A 17,697-nucleotide genomic window follows, 5' to 3' on the forward strand; every position below is an offset into this window, starting at 1 on the left:
ACAGAACATCACTGTCCCCTGGCAATCTAAGAAAATAGGGGAAGTCAGGCACCACACAAGTTATGTAGCAAGTAAACACAGGTCAGTCATAAAGGACTCAAATGTCTATACACCAATGCACAGTATGAACAGTAAGCAGGGTGAACTAGAAATTCAGGTAAATGAGGGCGGATATGATATTGTTGCCATTACGGAAACATGGTGGGACAAAACCCACAAATGAAACACACATCTAGCGTGATTTAAATTATTTAAAAGTAACAGACTAAACAAAAGAGGAGGTGGAGTTGCTCTCTATATAAGAAATAACTTTATCTCCACAGAAATAAAGCACAATAAAGATGAAAACTGTAAACTTGAATGCATTTGGGTCAATATAAAAGGTGAAAAAAATGACATTGCCATAGGTGATACTATAGGCCGCCCAACCAAGCAGAGGAAATAGATGAACTTTTTGCTAGTCAGCTAACTAAGGTATGTAGGAAGCACATCACAATAGTAATGGGGGACTTTAATTACCCTGATATCAACTGGGAGACAAACTCTGCACCAAGTGGAAGATCAAACAGATTCCTGACAAACCTAGCAGACAACTTTCTCTCCCGAAAAGTAGAGAAGAGAACCAGAGGATTAGCCATATTGGATTTAATTCTCACAAACAGAGATGAAATGATATAAAATGTTGAAGCCACAGGAACCTTGTGGGGAAGTGATCATGGAATATTGGAATTCAACATTCTGGAAGCACAAGCAATAGAACACAGCCAAACTAGAGTCTTGGACTTTAAAAGAGCTAATTTCAATAAACTTAGAGAGACCTTGGGAAGAATTCCATGGATGAGAATCCTAAAGGGGAAAACAACTCAAGAAGCTTGGGAAATTTTGAGAAGTGAGATAATAAAGGCCCAGTCTAGCACAATACCAACAAAGAAGAAAAATAACAGCTCTCAAAAGAAACCAGCATGGCTGCATAAAGAACTCTGATAAATTGAAAGATAAAAAGGACAAGAAGTGGAAAGAGGGGCACATAACTAAGGCAGAATATCAGCAAATAGCCCGTCCCTGCAAAGATGAAGAGGGAAGCTAAGGCTCAAAATGAACTAAGGCTTGCAACCAAAGTCAAAAATAACTGATGTAGTTTCCACCTTCAAAAAAGGTGGGAAAAATCCAGGAAACTACAGACCTATCAGCCTGACCTCAATACCTGGGAAGATTCTGGAAAAGATAATCAAACAACAAATCAGTGAACACGATGCAAAGAAAGTCATCACTAAAAGTCAACATGGGTTTGTCAAAAACAGATCATGCCAGACAAATCTTATTGCATTCTTTGACCAAGTGACAAAATTCGTGGACCAGAGGAATGCTGTAGATATAATTTACTTGGATTTCAGTAAGGCATTTGATAAAGTAGATCACAACCTACTACTTGATAAGATAGAAAAATGTGGGTTAGATAGCATCACCACCAAATGGATTCGTAGCTGGCTGACAGGCCGTACTCAGCGTGTGGTCCTCAATGGAACTGCATCTACATGGAAGGAAGTGTGTAGTGGGGTGCCCCAGGGCTCTGTTCTGGGCCCAGTGCTCTTCAACATCTTCATCAACGATTTGGATGAGGGGATAGACGGGGAACTCATCAAATTTGCAGACGACACCAAGCTGGCATGAATAGCCAATACTCCAGAAGATAGGCTTAAAATACAGGAGGATCTGGACAGACTCGAACACTGGGTGCTATCTAACAAAATGAAATTCAATGGTGAAAAAAGTAAGGTTCTACATTTAGGCAGGAAAAATCAAATGCACAGGTATAGTATAGGTGGTACCTTGCTCAATAGTAGTAACTGTGAGAGGGATCTTGGAGTCCTAGTAAACAGTCACTTCAATATGAGCCAGCAGTGTGCTGCAGCTGCCAAAAAAGCAACACAGTGCTAGGCTGCATTAACAGAGGGATAGAATCAAGATCAAGTAAAGTACTAATACCACTTTACAATGCCTTGGTAAGGCCACACTTGGAATACTGCAGCCAGTTGTGGTCACCACGATGTAAAAAAGATGTTGAAACTCTAGAAAGGGTACAGAGAAGGGCAACAAAGATGATTGAGGGACTGGAGGCTAAAACATATAGGGAACGGTTGCTGGAATTGGGCATGTCATGTGTAGTTTAACAAAGAGAAGGTTGAGGGGTGACATGATAGCAGTGTTCCAATACCTCAGGGGCTGCCACAAAGAAGAGTGAGTCAAATTATTCTCCAAAGCACCTGAAAGCAGGACAAGAAGCAACGGATGGAAACTAGTCAAGGAGAGAAGCAACCTAGAACTAAGGAGAAACTTCCTGACAGAACAATTAATCAGTGGAACAACCTGCCTCCAGAAGTAGTGAATGCTCCAACACTGGAGGTTTTTAAGAGGAGACTGGACAGCCATTTGCCTGAAATGGTATAGGTTTTCCTGCCTGAGCAGGGGGTTGGACTAGATGACCTCCAAGGTCCCTTCCAACTTTTATTTTTATTATCATTATATTATTATTATTATTATTATTATTATTATTATTATTATTATTATTATTATTATTATTATCATTATTTGACATGTTCCTCTTTCAAATATAGGGCATTCTATAAAATATATTAGGACAGAGTTGGAGGAATTTGCAAAAGTATCAGGTTTTATTAGTGAAGTCTCAATACTATACATGTCCTTTAACATTATTTCTGAAAGCACAGAAAGAGGTGCAGATGATCATTGACTTATGGCCATTTGCTTAACAATAGTTTGAAATAATGATAGCCTCAGAAAGAATGCTTTACTACCTGTAAAGCACTTTGGACTATCGCAAAATGGGGTGTACACACATACACAAATAATCCCTTGATCGCAGTCTGGATGCTTGATAACCTGTTTACTTTTAGGACCAGATACTAAGTGCCCCGTGATCATGTGAGGAAGCCAGCAGGGAAGTTTGCAAGCTGCTACTGTCTCTTCTCTGGGCACTGGCTGAAAGAGTTGTCTGCTGAAGGATTTCAGCACCATTCCTGCAGCCTGCCAAATATTTCAGCTCTGCATGGCAGAGAGCTGAAATCCTTTGGGAGACAGCTCTTTCGGCCAGTCCCCAGAGACAGAGGGAGCCAAAATCTAAGCAAAATTTTCAGCCCCAGAGCTGATAGGCAGTGCAGTTAGGAGTATGGGGTGCCATAGACAGGTATGGGAGGCCCAGTGCAGGCCGCACATGTCTCTCTCTTGGACTGGATTTCAGGGAAGATTTTCTGCTCCTAGATAAGTGTGGAGTACCTTGGGTGGTGGTGGGTAAGGACTCAAGAGAGCTGGCACAATCCGGACTTGAGTGTGTCTCTCTCTACCTGGGCTGAAAATCCTTCCTGCCAAAAATCCAAGGAGGATTTTCAACACCGGGTTCCTCCTGATCTGGGACTTTGCTTAACAACCCATGAGATAATGACTGTAACCTGGAATGCCAGGATGGCAGTTGAGCTAAGCAGTCACGAGATGTCTTGCTGAACAAGTGTTTCACTCAATGACTTGAGATTCCAGTCCGAATAATGGTCTCAAGTCAAGGAGTATTTGTGTCTAGTTAATTCAACATGTCAGTGGGATATGCATCTTTCAAATGTGGGGTCCTTGCTGCTCTCTGAGCATGGTTGTTGGCTTGCAGAACTTTCATTACCCAATTAGGTAACACCATCAGTGTGAGTGTGGGGTTTGTTCCCTTGTTGCTACTTTATCTTCTTCACTTATTCCTATTGGATTGCCATTGTCAGTTGACATGAACTTGGCTTTGAAAATGCAGCAGTGGACTGGATTTGCACTCTGTTCTTTTAATTAGAGATTGCATGTGTTTTCCTTGCTTTCAGCTGTTAGAACATCTAACATATTTGATTCAGTTTAACTCTGATTTCTATTTTTTAGTCCATTATTCCTCACATATACTGTGTTCTATACCACTAAAAAGTACAGCACCTTGGTATACTGCTTAGCTGCTCCATATTCTATTTCAAAACTATCTTATTCTAACACTGTATCTTAGTACATAGTACATTGCAAAGTCAAAAAAACCCAATCTGAAGCAAGAGAAGGTGAACAGAGGCTGTGACTGAGGCACAATGCAATCTGTAACCAGGTCTCTTTTGTATACCAAAAGCCCATTCAATCGATTTCAAGTTTTCCCACAGGAAAACGTTTTTTTTTCTTGGATGCTCAAAAGCAGAAAATGAGAGCTCTCACCCTCTTTCATCATTACTCCCAAGCAGTGGATCAGTTGGAATCTGTTTTTATATCCACTGAGCTGCATCTGGCACACCAGAATGAGAAAAGGGAAGCTTTTTGGCCTTTGGGTCTTTGGAAGCCATCAGATCCTGCACTCCCTTCCATTCTTCTGCATAGTCACTGGTTTCTATTCCTTGTTTCAGCCTTGTTGCCCTTCTTTGAACTGACTCCCACTTCTCTTAAATGCTGTTGCCACAACTGAACACAGTCCTGGAGGTGGGGGTCTGACCAACAAAATGAAGATGCATTGCTTGCTGCAATTAATGAAGTATTTCTGTTGATACAGCCTAAAATAACTGATTAATACGTGAAGTTACAATGGAGCTGAATGAGGGGCACTTGTAATTGGTCCTCAGTATTACAGCTGTTAGGGACGTGGTGGCTCAGTGGGTTAGGACGCTGAGCTTGTCGATCAGAAGGTCGGCAGTTTGGCGGGTCGAATCCCGAGTGCCGCGTAGCAGAGTGAGCGCCTGTTACTCGTCCCAGCTTCTGCCAACCTAGCAGTTCGAAAGCACGTAAAAATGCAAGTATAAAAATAGGGACCACTACGGTGGGAAGGTAACAGTGTTCCGTGCGCCTTTGGCGTCTAGTCATGCTGGCCACAGGACCACGGAGACGTCCTCGGACAAGCGCTGGCTCTTCGGCTTTGAAATGGAGATGAGCACCGGCCCCTAGAGTCGGAAACGACTAGCACACATGTGCGGGGGAACCTTTACCTTTACCTTATTACAGCTGTTGCAATGTCATCATTGACACATGATCCAGCAAGCCACAGTCATGTGATCACCATTTGCAACCTTCTTGCTGTTTTTCCACAAAGTTAATGAGGAAGCCAGCAAGGAGCCTCCAAGTCGCCCCCATAAGTTGCTCCCATCCCTTTTTCTCCCAAGCAGCCCCCTACAGAATACAGCCACCCACCACTCACCCACACATGCTCTATAATAGCACCTGCATGCAGCATTCACCCACCTGCCCAGCAGCCTGCTTGCTTAGGTCTCTGGTCACATGAGGTCCTCTGAATGAGTTAAGATAGCAATATGGACATCACCCTTTAGGACTGCTTTGCTTAGTAACAGAATTTCTGGGCCTGATTGTCCTGTTAACCCAAGAACTTTCCAGGGCTTTTTCACAGGAATCATTGCCAAGCCAGGGACCCCAACCCGCATTAAGCTTTCATTTTCCAAAGGGAATATGTTTGCACTTCTTTCTGTTAACATTTAATTTTGTTACTTTCAGCTCATCCTGACAATGTGGAATGATTGCTGGAAATCTATTTCTGTCTTCTAGGGTGGCAACTATCCCACCCAGTGCAGGGTCATCGGCAAATCAAAAAAGCACCTTCATTCCCCTCTTCCTCCTGATCATTTCTGAGAAGATACTAAGAAGGACTCCTCATTTCAACCCTGAGCTGCAAATATTCTCCTTCATTGGTGAGAAGATACTCTAAGGCCGGAGGGATGGGACTGGACTGATCCTTGTGGTGATTCAATTTGGATCCCTCTCACCAAGTACTGTGGATGAGGACAACCTTTGAGCAACTGTCTCTCCGTTTGTCACCCAGCCCAACTGTTCCCTCCTTTGCTCTCAGAATGAGAAAGTGCTTTGCTGAAGATTACACGCTCTGGCCAGTTGGGGGGGGGGCTGTGGGTGTATTAAGTGCCCAAAGGCAGGACAAGCAGCAACCGGTGGAGGCCCTGACACAGGGACAGCCAAACGTTATTTATTTATTGAATCCATTGGCTACATTGCCTCTCATTTATAGTAATAATACTTTTAACACCATCAAACAACATCTTCCTATCCCAGATCCTTGGGGAGGGTTCAGTAGTGGACAAGAATGCCAAAGCTAGTCTAAACATCTGGCTGTCTGGGACCAACCATCATCATCATCATCAAGATTTACATAGCCACGAGTATTAAAAAACGTAACAGGTCTGCTGGAGACTTCTGGAAATCCACACATCTGAAGGCACTTATGACTGAAAATCTCTATCCTAAGCAGTTCACAAGCAATGGAAACATTGATCATTTCTATTTAAGTATCCTATTATGATTCATGTTGATTGCTTATTTAGTATCCTATGACTGAGTGTTGTATCTGATGATTTATGATTGTATTTGATTATTATGATAGAGCTGTGGTTAGAATGCAGTATTGCAGGCTAACTCACTGCTCACTCCAGGAGTTTGATGTAGACAGGCTCAACGTTAACTCCATCCTTCCGAGGTTGGTAAAATGAGGGCCCAGATTGCTGGGGGCAAGAAGCTGACTCAGTAAACCGCTTAGAGAGGGGGTGTAAAGCACTGTGAAGCAGTATGTAAGTCTTTATTGCTATTGCTCTCATGATTTATCACTTCTTGCTTGTAAGTACACTGAGAACTTCTGCACCGGAGACAAATCCCTTGTGTGTCCAATCACACTTGGCCAATAAAGAATTCTATTCTATCTTAAAAAGAAAAGGAAAAAGAACAGCCATTAAAAGTAAGGGGGATTTTCTGGCTGCGATAACCTACTACATTGGACACAATCATTTAAATTTAAATCTTGCATCCTGTATTCATATTTTTGTTGCCCTGTACACCGCCCTGAGTCCTTCGGGAGAAGGGCGGTATATAAATCAAATAAATCAAATAAATAATAAATAAACTCCCTCTTGAGGTCAGGCAGGGGTCCAGCGGGAGGCGTGGGGGGGAGACAAGCCAAGATCGGGCTGCCATTCTGCAATTCCTGCGCGGGGCAGCGGGCTGGACTAGAGGATCTCCGAGTTCCCCGCCGCCCTGGCCATTCAGCCCGGCGCCGGTCCCGCCACGGATCCGCGGAGCAACCGGAAGAGCCCGAGGGCGAACACGGCGCCCGAGCCCCATGACGTCAGAAGCCGCGGGATTTTCCCCAGGCGCGAGTGACGCTGGCGCCAGCCAGTGGGAGGCCGCGGGAGAGGCGGGACAAGAGGAAGACGGGCAGGCCGCGAGACACTTCCTGGCGGGTGACGTCATCTCTGCTGTGTTGGAAGGGGCGGGCTCGTCCGGGCCAGCAGCCGCAGCGGCCGAGCAGGTGCGGCAGAGCGGGAGCCGGTTTCCCTTCCGCGGATCCAGCTCGGGGTCGCTCCGCAAGTGGTTGGAGTGGACGCCCTGCCGGCGGTTCTCCTGGCGGGCGCTGTGCGGCGGCCATGGCCGAGCAGGACCTGCTGGACTTCCTCCTGCAGGAGGAGCTTTTCCTGGGGAACGAGCCGGACCCGGAGCCGTGGGGCTTCCCGCAGCCGCAGGTGGGCGGCGGGCCGGGCAAGGGCGGGCGGGCGGTGCCCTCGGCTGGCCCTGGTTGCTCCTGCCTCCTCTCGCCCCGCAGGTCCCGGACGGGCTGGAAGAGGAGGTGGAGGAGCTGCTGCGGTGCCTCTGGAGCCCCTTCGGGGAGGATTCGGACAGCTCCGCCGAGCCCTCCGGCCAGAGCAGTCTCGCCGAGGACCGGAGCCCGTCTCCCGCCGGCAGCCTCCCCGACTCGGGCCGCGTGGAGTCGGAGCACAACTACTCCTTACACCTGAATGCCGCCGCGCCCACCTGGGCGGCGGGCGAGGGCGACGTGGCCATAGATCTGGGTGAGCGGGGCTGGCGGAGGCTTCCCGAGGGCCCGGGCTGAGCTGGGCAACGGGTCGGGGGGGGCTTCCGTGGGCTGAGAGCGAAGCTGGGCTGGTCCTCTCGGCGAACTTACGGCCCAACCTGCGGCGTCCTTGAGCTGTGGCGCAGGGGATGGTGAAATGGCTGGGAGGGAAACCTCCCGAGGTAGGAGGGAGAAACGGCCGCAGCAACCCGGAAGAGCCATCTGAGCCCAAGGCAGGTAACCATCTCGGGGGGGAAAGCAGCCTCTCCCGCCCTGGTTCTCTGGCAGGGAGGGGAGGAACGCTTTCCCACTTGCCAGAGTAAGGCATTTGATAAAGTAGACCACAACCTGCTTCTTGGTAAGAGAGAAAATGGTGGGGTAGACAGCATCGCCACCAGGTGGATTCCTAACCGGCTGAAGAATCCTACTCGACATGTAGTCCTCAATCGAAGTGCATCTACGTGAAGGGAAGTGTGCAGCGGGGTACCCCAAGGTTCTGTTTTAGGCCCGGGACTCTTCAGCATCTTCATCAATGATTTGGATGAGGGAATAGAAGGGGAACTCATCACATTTTCAGATGACACCAAGCTGGGGGGAATTGCTGATACTTTAGATCAGGGGTGTCAAACTGCCAGCCTGCGGGCTGGATGCATCACCAGGAAACCACGCCCACCCCATTGCCGGCAATTGGGGAAAAGCTCCGATACGTCGCATGATGTCACATGATGTCGCAAGTTTGACGTGTGCTTTAGATGATAGACTCAAGATTCAGAAGAATCTTGACAAGTTTGAGCATTGGGCCCCATCCAACAATGCCCATTTCACTGGTGAGCAAAGTAAGGTCCTGCATCTAGGCAGAAAATTCAGATGCACAGATATTGCATACTGCAGGAGGAACTTGGCTCCACAGTGGTAACAGTGAGGGGGCCCCAGGTGTCTGGTAGACCACCGCTTAAGTATGAGCCAGCCGTACGCAGCAGCTGCTAAAAAAGCCAACATGGTCCTAAGTTGCATCGACAGAGCGATAGCGTCAAGATTGTGTGAAGTGTTAGTACTGCTATTTGCGGCTCTGGCAAGGCCACATCTGGAATACTGTATCCAGTTTTGGTCACCACAATACAAAAAAGATGCTGGGATGGAAGGAGTGCAGAGAAAGTGACTCAATGGACAATTGGGGGAACTGGCTATGTCTAGTCTACTGAAAAGGAAGGCCAGGAGTGACAGGATAGCAGTCTTCCAATATTTGAGGGGCTGCCACAGAAAGGAGGGTGCCAACCTATTCTCCAAAGCACCTGAAGTTAAGACAAGAAGTCATGGATGGAAGTTTATCAAAGGGAGATCCAACCTAGAACTAAGGAGAAATTTCCTAACAGAACAATTAACCAATGGAACGGGTTGTCTCTGGAAGTTATGAATGCTCCAACACTTGGAGTTTTAAAAGAGATTGGACAGCCATTTGTCCAGAATGGCATAGGGTTTCCTGCTTGAACAGGAGGTTGGACTAGATGACCTCCAAGATCTCTCACAAGGTTATTATTCTGGTCCTTTAGCTCCAGTCTGCTCCCTTTGGGACAGTGGCTTGCTACTTCCTGCCATCTTGCCCCCTTTGCAAAGAGGCCCCTAACTCAGTACCAGCCTCCTAGCAAGGGACTTTTGCACAGGCCAAAGTCAATGAGATGTTTTTTTAAGGTCATATAGGTTAGGTGAGGAGACCGAGGATCTGGCCTTCTCCTACCAAACCTCCCAATACAGGGGGGAAAAAAGCCTTGCTTTTAGCTTTGAATATTAAAATGTAGACATTCAGATTTATAGACTTGCCAGGACTCTGGCAAAGGGGCTGCTTGCTTCTCTATAAGGAAATGTGGAGGGTACGATTTTAGCAAATCACCCTGGATCCAGAGAGGCTAATCTGAGGGTTTGACTCACGAGATGCTCTTAGTGGCATTATTACACAAAACCTTGACTCGTGTCAGAAATTGGATTCTCAGAGCTCGGCTAGCCTTGCAGGGGTTTCCTATGGTTCTGTACCCCAGCTGGCTTCCCCCCAGCCCTGGATCAACTAACCACACTGACATCCCAGGTTGGGGCCGATCAGGACCCCTAACCCCTCAGTAGCCGGCTGGTTCTGCTAACAAGCCAATGCGCTGGAGCCTCCTACTAATCAGGCCTGCTCTAGCCAGCTTGGTGCCTTGTGCGAACCCAGCCACCGAACCAGGGCAGCAGTGAGGTTTGCACTGGGGGGGAAGGAGGGGCTGGTTCACAGTGCTGCAGGTTGACAGTCCTCTCTCCTCTTCCAGAGATGTGGGCAGATATGGAGACCGCCGAGGGCCTCAGTCTTCCCACTGCAGCGCTCACAGCGGAGCCCCTGGTAGGAGCAGGCATGCAGGTAAGCAGCCTGGCCAAGCCGCTCTTCTGGAGCCCCTCATCCTTGGTGCTTCCCAGGCCCTGGCCCTGACCAGGCACCACCTTTCCTGCATTTCCAGTTGGACTTCCCACCGCTGGTCCTGACGGATGAAGAGAAGCAGCTTCTGGAGAAGGAGGGTGTCTCGATTCCCTGCCACCTGCCCCTAACCAAGGTGGGCCTTCCTCACCTGGCTTGCGGGAGATCCAAAGGCAGGGAGGAGAATGAATGTGTGCTGCCCAACAGGGAAAGCCCTCCCCCCCCCAATCTTGGCTCCAGGAGGGGACGGAGGACAGAGCAGCCTGGCCTTTGCCCTTCAGCGTGGCCAGCCTGGTGTTCCCCCCAAGCAGTGGAGGAGGGGCACAGGGCTAAGGGCTGGACAAAGCCTTGACAGGCAGGCTGAAAGGCAAGGGTTGCCCAGGGGAGGGGAGGGGGGGCCCTTGGCTAACCACCATCCCCCGACACGTGTGCTGCCAGGCAGAGGAGAGGGTCCTGAAACGGGTCCGGAGGAAGATTCGCAACAAGCAGTCAGCCCAGGACAGCCGCCGCAAGAAGAAGGTCTACATGGACAACCTGGAGAGCAGGTGGGGAGCCTTGGGGAGCAGAGGGGTGGGGAAAGGGGTCTGGGAGCACGCCCCCCCTTCTGCAGGAGGCAGCAGGGCGTTCCTTGCTTCCTCTGCCCTCTCCTCACCAAGGGGGCTATACTGTCTGGGCTTCCCCCGCTGACCCATCTCTCTGCAGGGTGCTGGCCTGCACAGCCCAGAACAGTGAGCTCCAGAAGAAGGTGCAGCTGCTGCAGAAGCAGAACACGTGAGTTGGGCTGGGGGGGGGCGGGGGAGGCTGCGAGGGTTCTGCAAGCCAATTGGGACTGGCCGTAGCCACCCCACACTTTGTTCAGTTGCCCACACACGGATCGAAAACGATGATCGAGACTGGCCCACTCGAGAGGGGTGCGGCCCTCAGTTGAGTCTGTAGGAGCCTGGTTCAGGGCAGGGGGCTGCCTGCTGCAGTGAGAGACCCCAGTGGTGCAGCTGAGGGTCCTACGTTGCAGGTCCCTGCTTGAGCAGTTGAGGAAGCTGCAAGCGCTCGTCCAGAACTCATCCACCAAGACAGCTGCGGCCAGCACCTGCGTCATGGTGAGTTTCCATGTGTCTAGTCCTCTGGCCAGCTCTCCCCTGCTCCCCTCCAGTGGGCCAAAAATGGGAGCCGCAGGGAGGGGGCACGTTTCAGCCATGCAAGCTGCGGTCTGATTGCCTTCAACGGCTCTCTGCTCAGGTGCTGCTCTTCTCCTTCTGCCTGGTCCTCCTGCCCAGCCTCTATCCTCTGGGTGGCCAGAAGCAACCGCTGGGGCAGCATGGAGGTGAGTTTCCGGGGCTGAGTTGGCCCCTGCAACCTCTAAGCCCAATCAGAGTGGAGCCCCCACCCCCCACCCCAAGACAGCCTTGTGCTTTCGGCAGCAGCTCCTGCAAAGACTGAGCAAACTCCTGGGGGCTACAGTCCCCCCCCTCCAATGGCCTTTGCCATCCCGTGGCTGGAGATGGGCACTTGGGCAGCCTGGCCGGCTTTAGTTGGCACAGAACCAAGGTTTGCCAGTTGCAGCAGTTTGGCGTATGGGTGACAAAAAGGGGGTGCTTTGTTGACTTCCTCCACTGGACATAAAGAGGAAGGGTCTGATTTAAGTCAAGCAGCCTCCGAGAGTCGTTAGTCCTCAGCAGACATCTTTGCAGGATTTATTTTTTCCGTAGCCAAGGGCTGGATGGCCTCCCCAGTGGGACAGGAGTGGTTTGGGGTCACTTCCCATGACATCTTCCAAAGGGGGGCAGTGGAAAGGGGCAAACAGGAGATGCCATCCTTCTAAAAAGCACAAAGTTGTTGGGCAGTTCATTCCAAGGGAGGAGGAGGAGGAGGCAGGAAAAGGGGAAGCCACCAGGGACCCCGGGGGGGGGCAGCCCTACTCCCCTGCAGTGCTGTAACTGCCCCCTTTTCTTCTTTCAGTGTTGTCCCGAAAGCTGCGGGAGTTCCCAAGCGGGGCTTCCCGGACGTTGGCGGGCGCCCCCCAGTCAGCAGAAGCGACGATACCCCTTCCCTCTCCTGGGTCCCCCGGGCTGCTTTTGTCAGAGAAAGCTGTGTCCCCCGAAGATTTTGCGGCTTCAGGGAGTCTCAACGGGTCTCGGGGGGGCCCACGGAACGCCCCGGGGGCCAGGCCCCCCTCTGCCAGCAACGGCAGCTCCTCCTTGGACACACCTTCTCCCGCCTTGGAGGGGCTCCTCCTGGCCCCCAAGCATTCTCCTCCAGGGAAGGAGGGGGCACTCCCGCCCACCTCCGTCAACCAGCAGCCTGGCTGGGCAGATGGTACCACCAGCGTCATCCTCCAGCCCCATCGCACCGATGAAATGTGAGGTCTGAGGCTTTGGGCTACTTTGCCAGCAGCATGAAGATGCCAAGATCCAGTAGGGGATAGTCTGGACAGGGCGGGGGGGCCCGGGGGGGGAGCAGGAAAACCAGGGCCGCTGAGCAACAGAGGCTTTGCCCTGCCAGGGCTCCCCCAACTGCGGCTTTCCCTTCACCGACGATCCCCACGCTCAGAAGAAGGGCCGCCGCGGGCCCCAGCAGGAAATGCTGCCCAGCCTCTTTGCCCCCATCCTAGGCATCTGCCCTGCTTCTCTGGGGGTTCCCTCACCCTAGCTAGCATGAGGCTAGGGCAGAGGTTGGCCGAACCCAGAGCTGGACCCTGGGCTGAAGAGGAAGGACCCTGGAAGGTTTGCTTGAGTCCTGCTTTGTGTCATGTTCTTGTGCAGTGCAACAATAAATGGCTCAGGAGGGGAGGCCCTCCTTGCCACACACTCCGGAGTGGCCTGTGTCTTCCCTAGCTGCCCCTTGCAGAGGAAGCCCAGCCCCTCATTTCCCACTGGTGGATCATGCACCGCCTTTGTGGCTGCCTTGGTGGGCCACCTCTAGGATTATCCGTCCCCAGCCTTCTCCCTAGATCAGAGGTAGGCAACCTTGGCTCTTTTATGACTCGTGGACTTCAACTCCCAGAATTCCTGAGCCAACCATGCTGAGGGGAAAAGGGAGAGGTTTCCAAGCTGAGCCATGCTGGCTCAGGAATTCTGGGAGATGAAGTCCACGAGTCAAAAAAGAGCCAAGGTTGCCTACCCCTGGCCTAGGCTGTTTTATGACTCATGGACTTCAACTCCCAGAATTCCTGAGCCAGCCATGCTGAGGGGAAAAGGGAGAGGTTTCCCAGCTGAGCCATGCTGGCTCAGGAATTCTGGGAGTTGAAGTCTACAAGTCATAAAAGAGCCAAGGTTTCCTACCCCTGCCCTAGGTGTCTCCATCGCTACTGGGACTGTCCCCAGACTTGTGGATAGTCTTTGTTCCTTGCCCAGCATCGGGCCTTCCGTGGCACCTGGAGAGCATCAGGCACCTTCCTTGGGGCCAGGTGCGCAAGGCAGAATGCTCCTTTGCAGTCCCAGGTTGAAAGGGTCTCATTCGGGCTGCCCACCCAGCTGAGTTGTGCTGTAGGCTGTAGCTAGCAGGTCTTCCTCAGGCTTTTCGGGTTTGCCTCACAGCAGGGGAGGGAGGGGGTTACAAGAGGATTAAGTGGGTTTGTGAAAGACTTTAACGGCTAGACTAACACACCACTAACCAGGTTAGTTTTCACACGGCTTGGCACGGTGAGAGAAAGCACCTTGTATGATTTGGTTTTAGTTCCCTGTGGGAACTCAGAAAAAGGGTCCGATTTTGGTTACTGGTCCCTTCTCCACCTTCGGCTGCTGCAGATCTATAACATATGAAGGAGCCCCGGCCAAAGCAGCCCCATGTGCACCACTGGCAAGTGCCCCCATTTGGTGTGAATGGCTGGGCCTCCAAGGGCAGAGCCGTAGCTGAGGGGCTCCCCCAGGGATCTGCGTCACTGTTCTCAGACAAGTGGGAGACTGTTGGGGTGCAGGAGGCACAATGTGGTCAGATCTGGCCCTGCCCAGGAAGGCGGAATGAGAGAGCAGCCTGGGCGGGCACCTTGGAGGATGTCCTTCCACAGGGCAAAAGGCCAGGCAGGTATTCAGGATACACACACAAGGTATGTGGTTCGTGGCTTGGAACAATTGGGCCAGAGAACCTGGGATTGCCCATAAGTGCATGTGGGGGGTGGCTGTGAGATGACATTGAGAAAGGCCACAGAGTTTGGGCGTGCCTTGGAACAAACCCCCTGTCAAAGTTGTGCTCATCCGGAGGAGGGAGAGGAGACCCATGCCCTGCCTGCCTGCCTGAGTAGTGTGGGCTGGTGAAAAAGGGATGGTTCCTCAGATAACCTGGTGCAAGGCCAACGCAGGGCTTTAAAAGTGATAACACCTTGATTTGGAGCCGGAAGTAAACTGGCACCCAATGCAGTCACTTGGCAGAGGTGTTATATGTGTGACCCTCAGGGCACCCGAAACTGCTTGTGCCATTGCATTCTGTACCAGTTGCAGCTTCTGGACACTTTTCAAGGGTAGCCCCAGTAGAGCCCATTTGCAGTAGTCAATATGGGGGCAATGACCAGGGCATGAGTAGCTGAAAGAAGGGACTCTCAAACTGGGGTGTGATTGATTTACATCGTGAAATTGAGTAAGGGCCCTCCGAGCCACCGCTGCCATCTGATCCTTGGCCAGGTGGGGCACTGCCCCCCCCCTAGATTATGCATCAGGTCTGTCTCAAGCAGGGCAACCTGGCCCAGGACCAAAGAGGGCAGATACACAACAGACTCCTGCCCACAGCCAGCTGAAGCCTACTGTGCCCCATCCCCTCCCCACCGCCTCCAAACACAGCAAGAGAGCATCCACAGCAGCACTTACTTTCCCTGGGATGGAGGTGTCTGCCTGGGTGCTACCCACCTGCTCATGGTAGCTCATCCCACGTGGATGGATGGTCTCATCCAGCAGCAGAGACAGAGCACCAAGCCCTGCGACACCCCTTGAGGCAGGCTGCACAGTGGGACTTCTCACTATCTATCAACTCCAATTGGGACCAGCTTCAAGGTGATGGATGCCCTACCTCTGTAGAATATAGAATAGAATAGAATAGAATAGAATAGAATAGAATAGAATAGAATAGAATAGAATAGAATAGAATAGAACAGAATAATAATAGAATAGAATAGAATAGAATAGAATAGAATAGAATAGAATAGAATAGAATAGAATAGAATAGAATAATAGAATAGAATAGAATAATGATGGAATAGAATAAGAATAGAATAGAACATAACAGAATAATGATGGAATGGAATAGAATAGAATAGAAATAAAATAGAACAGAATAATGATGGAATGGAATAGAATAGAATTAGAATAGAAATACTGTAGAATAGAACAGAATAATGATAGAATAGAATAGAACACAGAATGTATAGAATATAAAATAGAATTCTTTATTGGCCAAGTATGGTTGGACACACAAGGAATTTGCCTCCATTGCATAAACTCTAAAAGGGCCTCAGTCCATTTCATCCTCGGTCCTCAAGTTGCAGCACAACCTCCTCTCCTGGATGAAAATTTTCCAGAAGGGCCCAGGGGCGCTTCTAAAGGAGAGAGAGCACCAAATGGTGCCAAGAACACCCTCTCCTCACTAGGACCCACCCGATGTCCCTTCCCAGGTAGACTTGACCAGCCAGAAGGGGCACCGGTCTAATTCGAAAGGAGCCTCTGCTTAAAACAGGATCAAACTGTTCCCAGGTAACAGGATCAAACTGCTCCCCGGGCATCTCCAACAGATCTGCACCTCGCTTGGTACCTAACTGAGAATGGATCTGAGCAATTTTTATCCAGCCTTCCCCAGGCAGGTCTGGGTCATCTCTGCAGATGCAATAAGAGTGGAGAAATATTAACGCTTCGCTGCTCTCTCTGTCACCAGGTAACCCTTAATACCAGCTCCAGCTCATGATCAACCGGATTCACGTACACCCCAAACTGTCAGTCCCTGGAATATCTTCACTCAGCTTCACTTACTTCCCCCAGCCCCACCCCCACCCCCAATTTAAATCACATGCGTATAGCACATGGTTACATCCTTTGGAGTGCAGATGTGTTCTTCACCTGGGCTTCCTTGAACCTGGCACCTGTTAACTTAAAGCGCTATCTTGCAACACTCAAAACAAATCTGATTATGTGAAGCTAACCACATGATTCATTCAAACAGGATTAGGTTTCTGTTTCACTTATTAAAACATTCCAATTTAAAGTTATGGAGGTGAAGGCATTGACTTAACCCTGCAAGAATTGCAGGAGGAGGAAGAGGAGGAGGAGGAGACAGGCCGACAGCCCCCGTTTCTGCAGCAAGGAAGAGGAAGCTGAGGAGCTCCTTCGGGGGAGGGGGGCAGCAAGTGGCTGAAACGGGCAGGTCATGTGAACCGGCAAACCAGTGCCAATCTGCCTGCTTCTCCCCCAGTTGGAAAAGTCAGGCAATGTGTTTTTTGTATCCTGGCGGTTAATAACTCCACAGGAAGCTGGCAAACCGTCTCTTTAGAAAGCAATGTTTTGTGTGTCAAAGACTTAATCCTGCAACACTGCTTATAAATCCACCAGAGTAGTCAGGGCAATTGAGGAAAAGAAAAAAAGAGAAGGAAAAAAACGCCACTCAGTTCACAAAAAAAGGTTAAATAAAAGCAAGTCTGAGCTCCTGATAAAAACAGTCTTGTATTTAAAAAAAAAGTCTTTTGCTCACAGAAAGTTAAATAAGAGTAAACCTGGACTCCTATAGATAGTTTAACAGCCTTCTGATTAAAAAAAAAGGATTTTGCTCACAAAAAATGTTAAGTAAATCTGAACTCCCTTATAGTTTTTAGCAGTCTCCTGATTGTTGTTGTTAGCTGCGAAGTTGTGTCTGACCCATCGCGACCCTATGGACAACGTTCCTCCAAGCCTTCCTGTCCTCTACCATCTTCTGGAGTCCCTTTAAGTTCACGCCTACTGCTTCAGTGAATCCATCCAGCCACCTCATTCTCTGTCGTCCCCTTCTTCTCTTGCCTTCGATCTTTCCCAGCATTAGGCTCTTCTCCAGTGAGTCCTTCCTTCTCATTAGGTGGCCAAAGTATTTGAGTTTCCACTTCAGGATCTGGCCTTCTAAAGAGCAGTCAGGGTTGATCTCCTCTAGGACTGACCGGTTTGATCGCCTTGCAGTCCAAGGGACTCACAGGAGTCTTCTCCAGCACCACAGTTCAAAGGCCTCAATTCTTTGGCACTCAGCCTTTCTTATGGTCCAACTTTCACTGCCATACATTGCAGCTGGGAAGACCACTGTTGCTTCTTGGCCCACATATAGGTTTCTCAAGAGACAAATAAGATGGTCTGGTACTCCCATCTCTTTAAGAACTTGCCACAGTTTGTTATGATCCACACAAAGGCTTTAGCATAGTCAATGAAGCAAAACTAGATGTTTTTCT

General features: G+C 50.0%; 1 protein-coding gene across 1 annotated transcript; it reads left to right on the top strand.

Annotated features, from left to right (window-relative positions):
• Positions 1 to 7,245: 7,245 nt before the first annotated feature.
• CREB3 (cAMP responsive element binding protein 3) lies at positions 7,246 to 13,118 on the top strand. Its single transcript, XM_083354598.1, has 9 exons — positions 7,246 to 7,547; positions 7,628 to 7,874; positions 10,174 to 10,262; positions 10,360 to 10,452; positions 10,755 to 10,861; positions 11,019 to 11,087; positions 11,329 to 11,413; positions 11,553 to 11,637; positions 12,273 to 13,118. The coding sequence occupies exons 1-9, from the start codon at positions 7,452 to 7,454 to the stop codon at positions 12,674 to 12,676; spliced, it is 1,275 nt and encodes a 424-aa protein (XP_083210724.1). The 5' UTR covers positions 7,246 to 7,451; the 3' UTR covers positions 12,677 to 13,118.
• The last annotated feature ends 4,579 nt before the right edge of the window (positions 13,119 to 17,697 follow it).

Source organism: Vipera ursinii (assembly GCF_947247035.1).
Source record: "Vipera ursinii genome assembly, chromosome: 2".
In the NCBI taxonomy this organism is placed as follows: Eukaryota; Metazoa; Chordata; class Lepidosauria; order Squamata; family Viperidae; genus Vipera; species Vipera ursinii.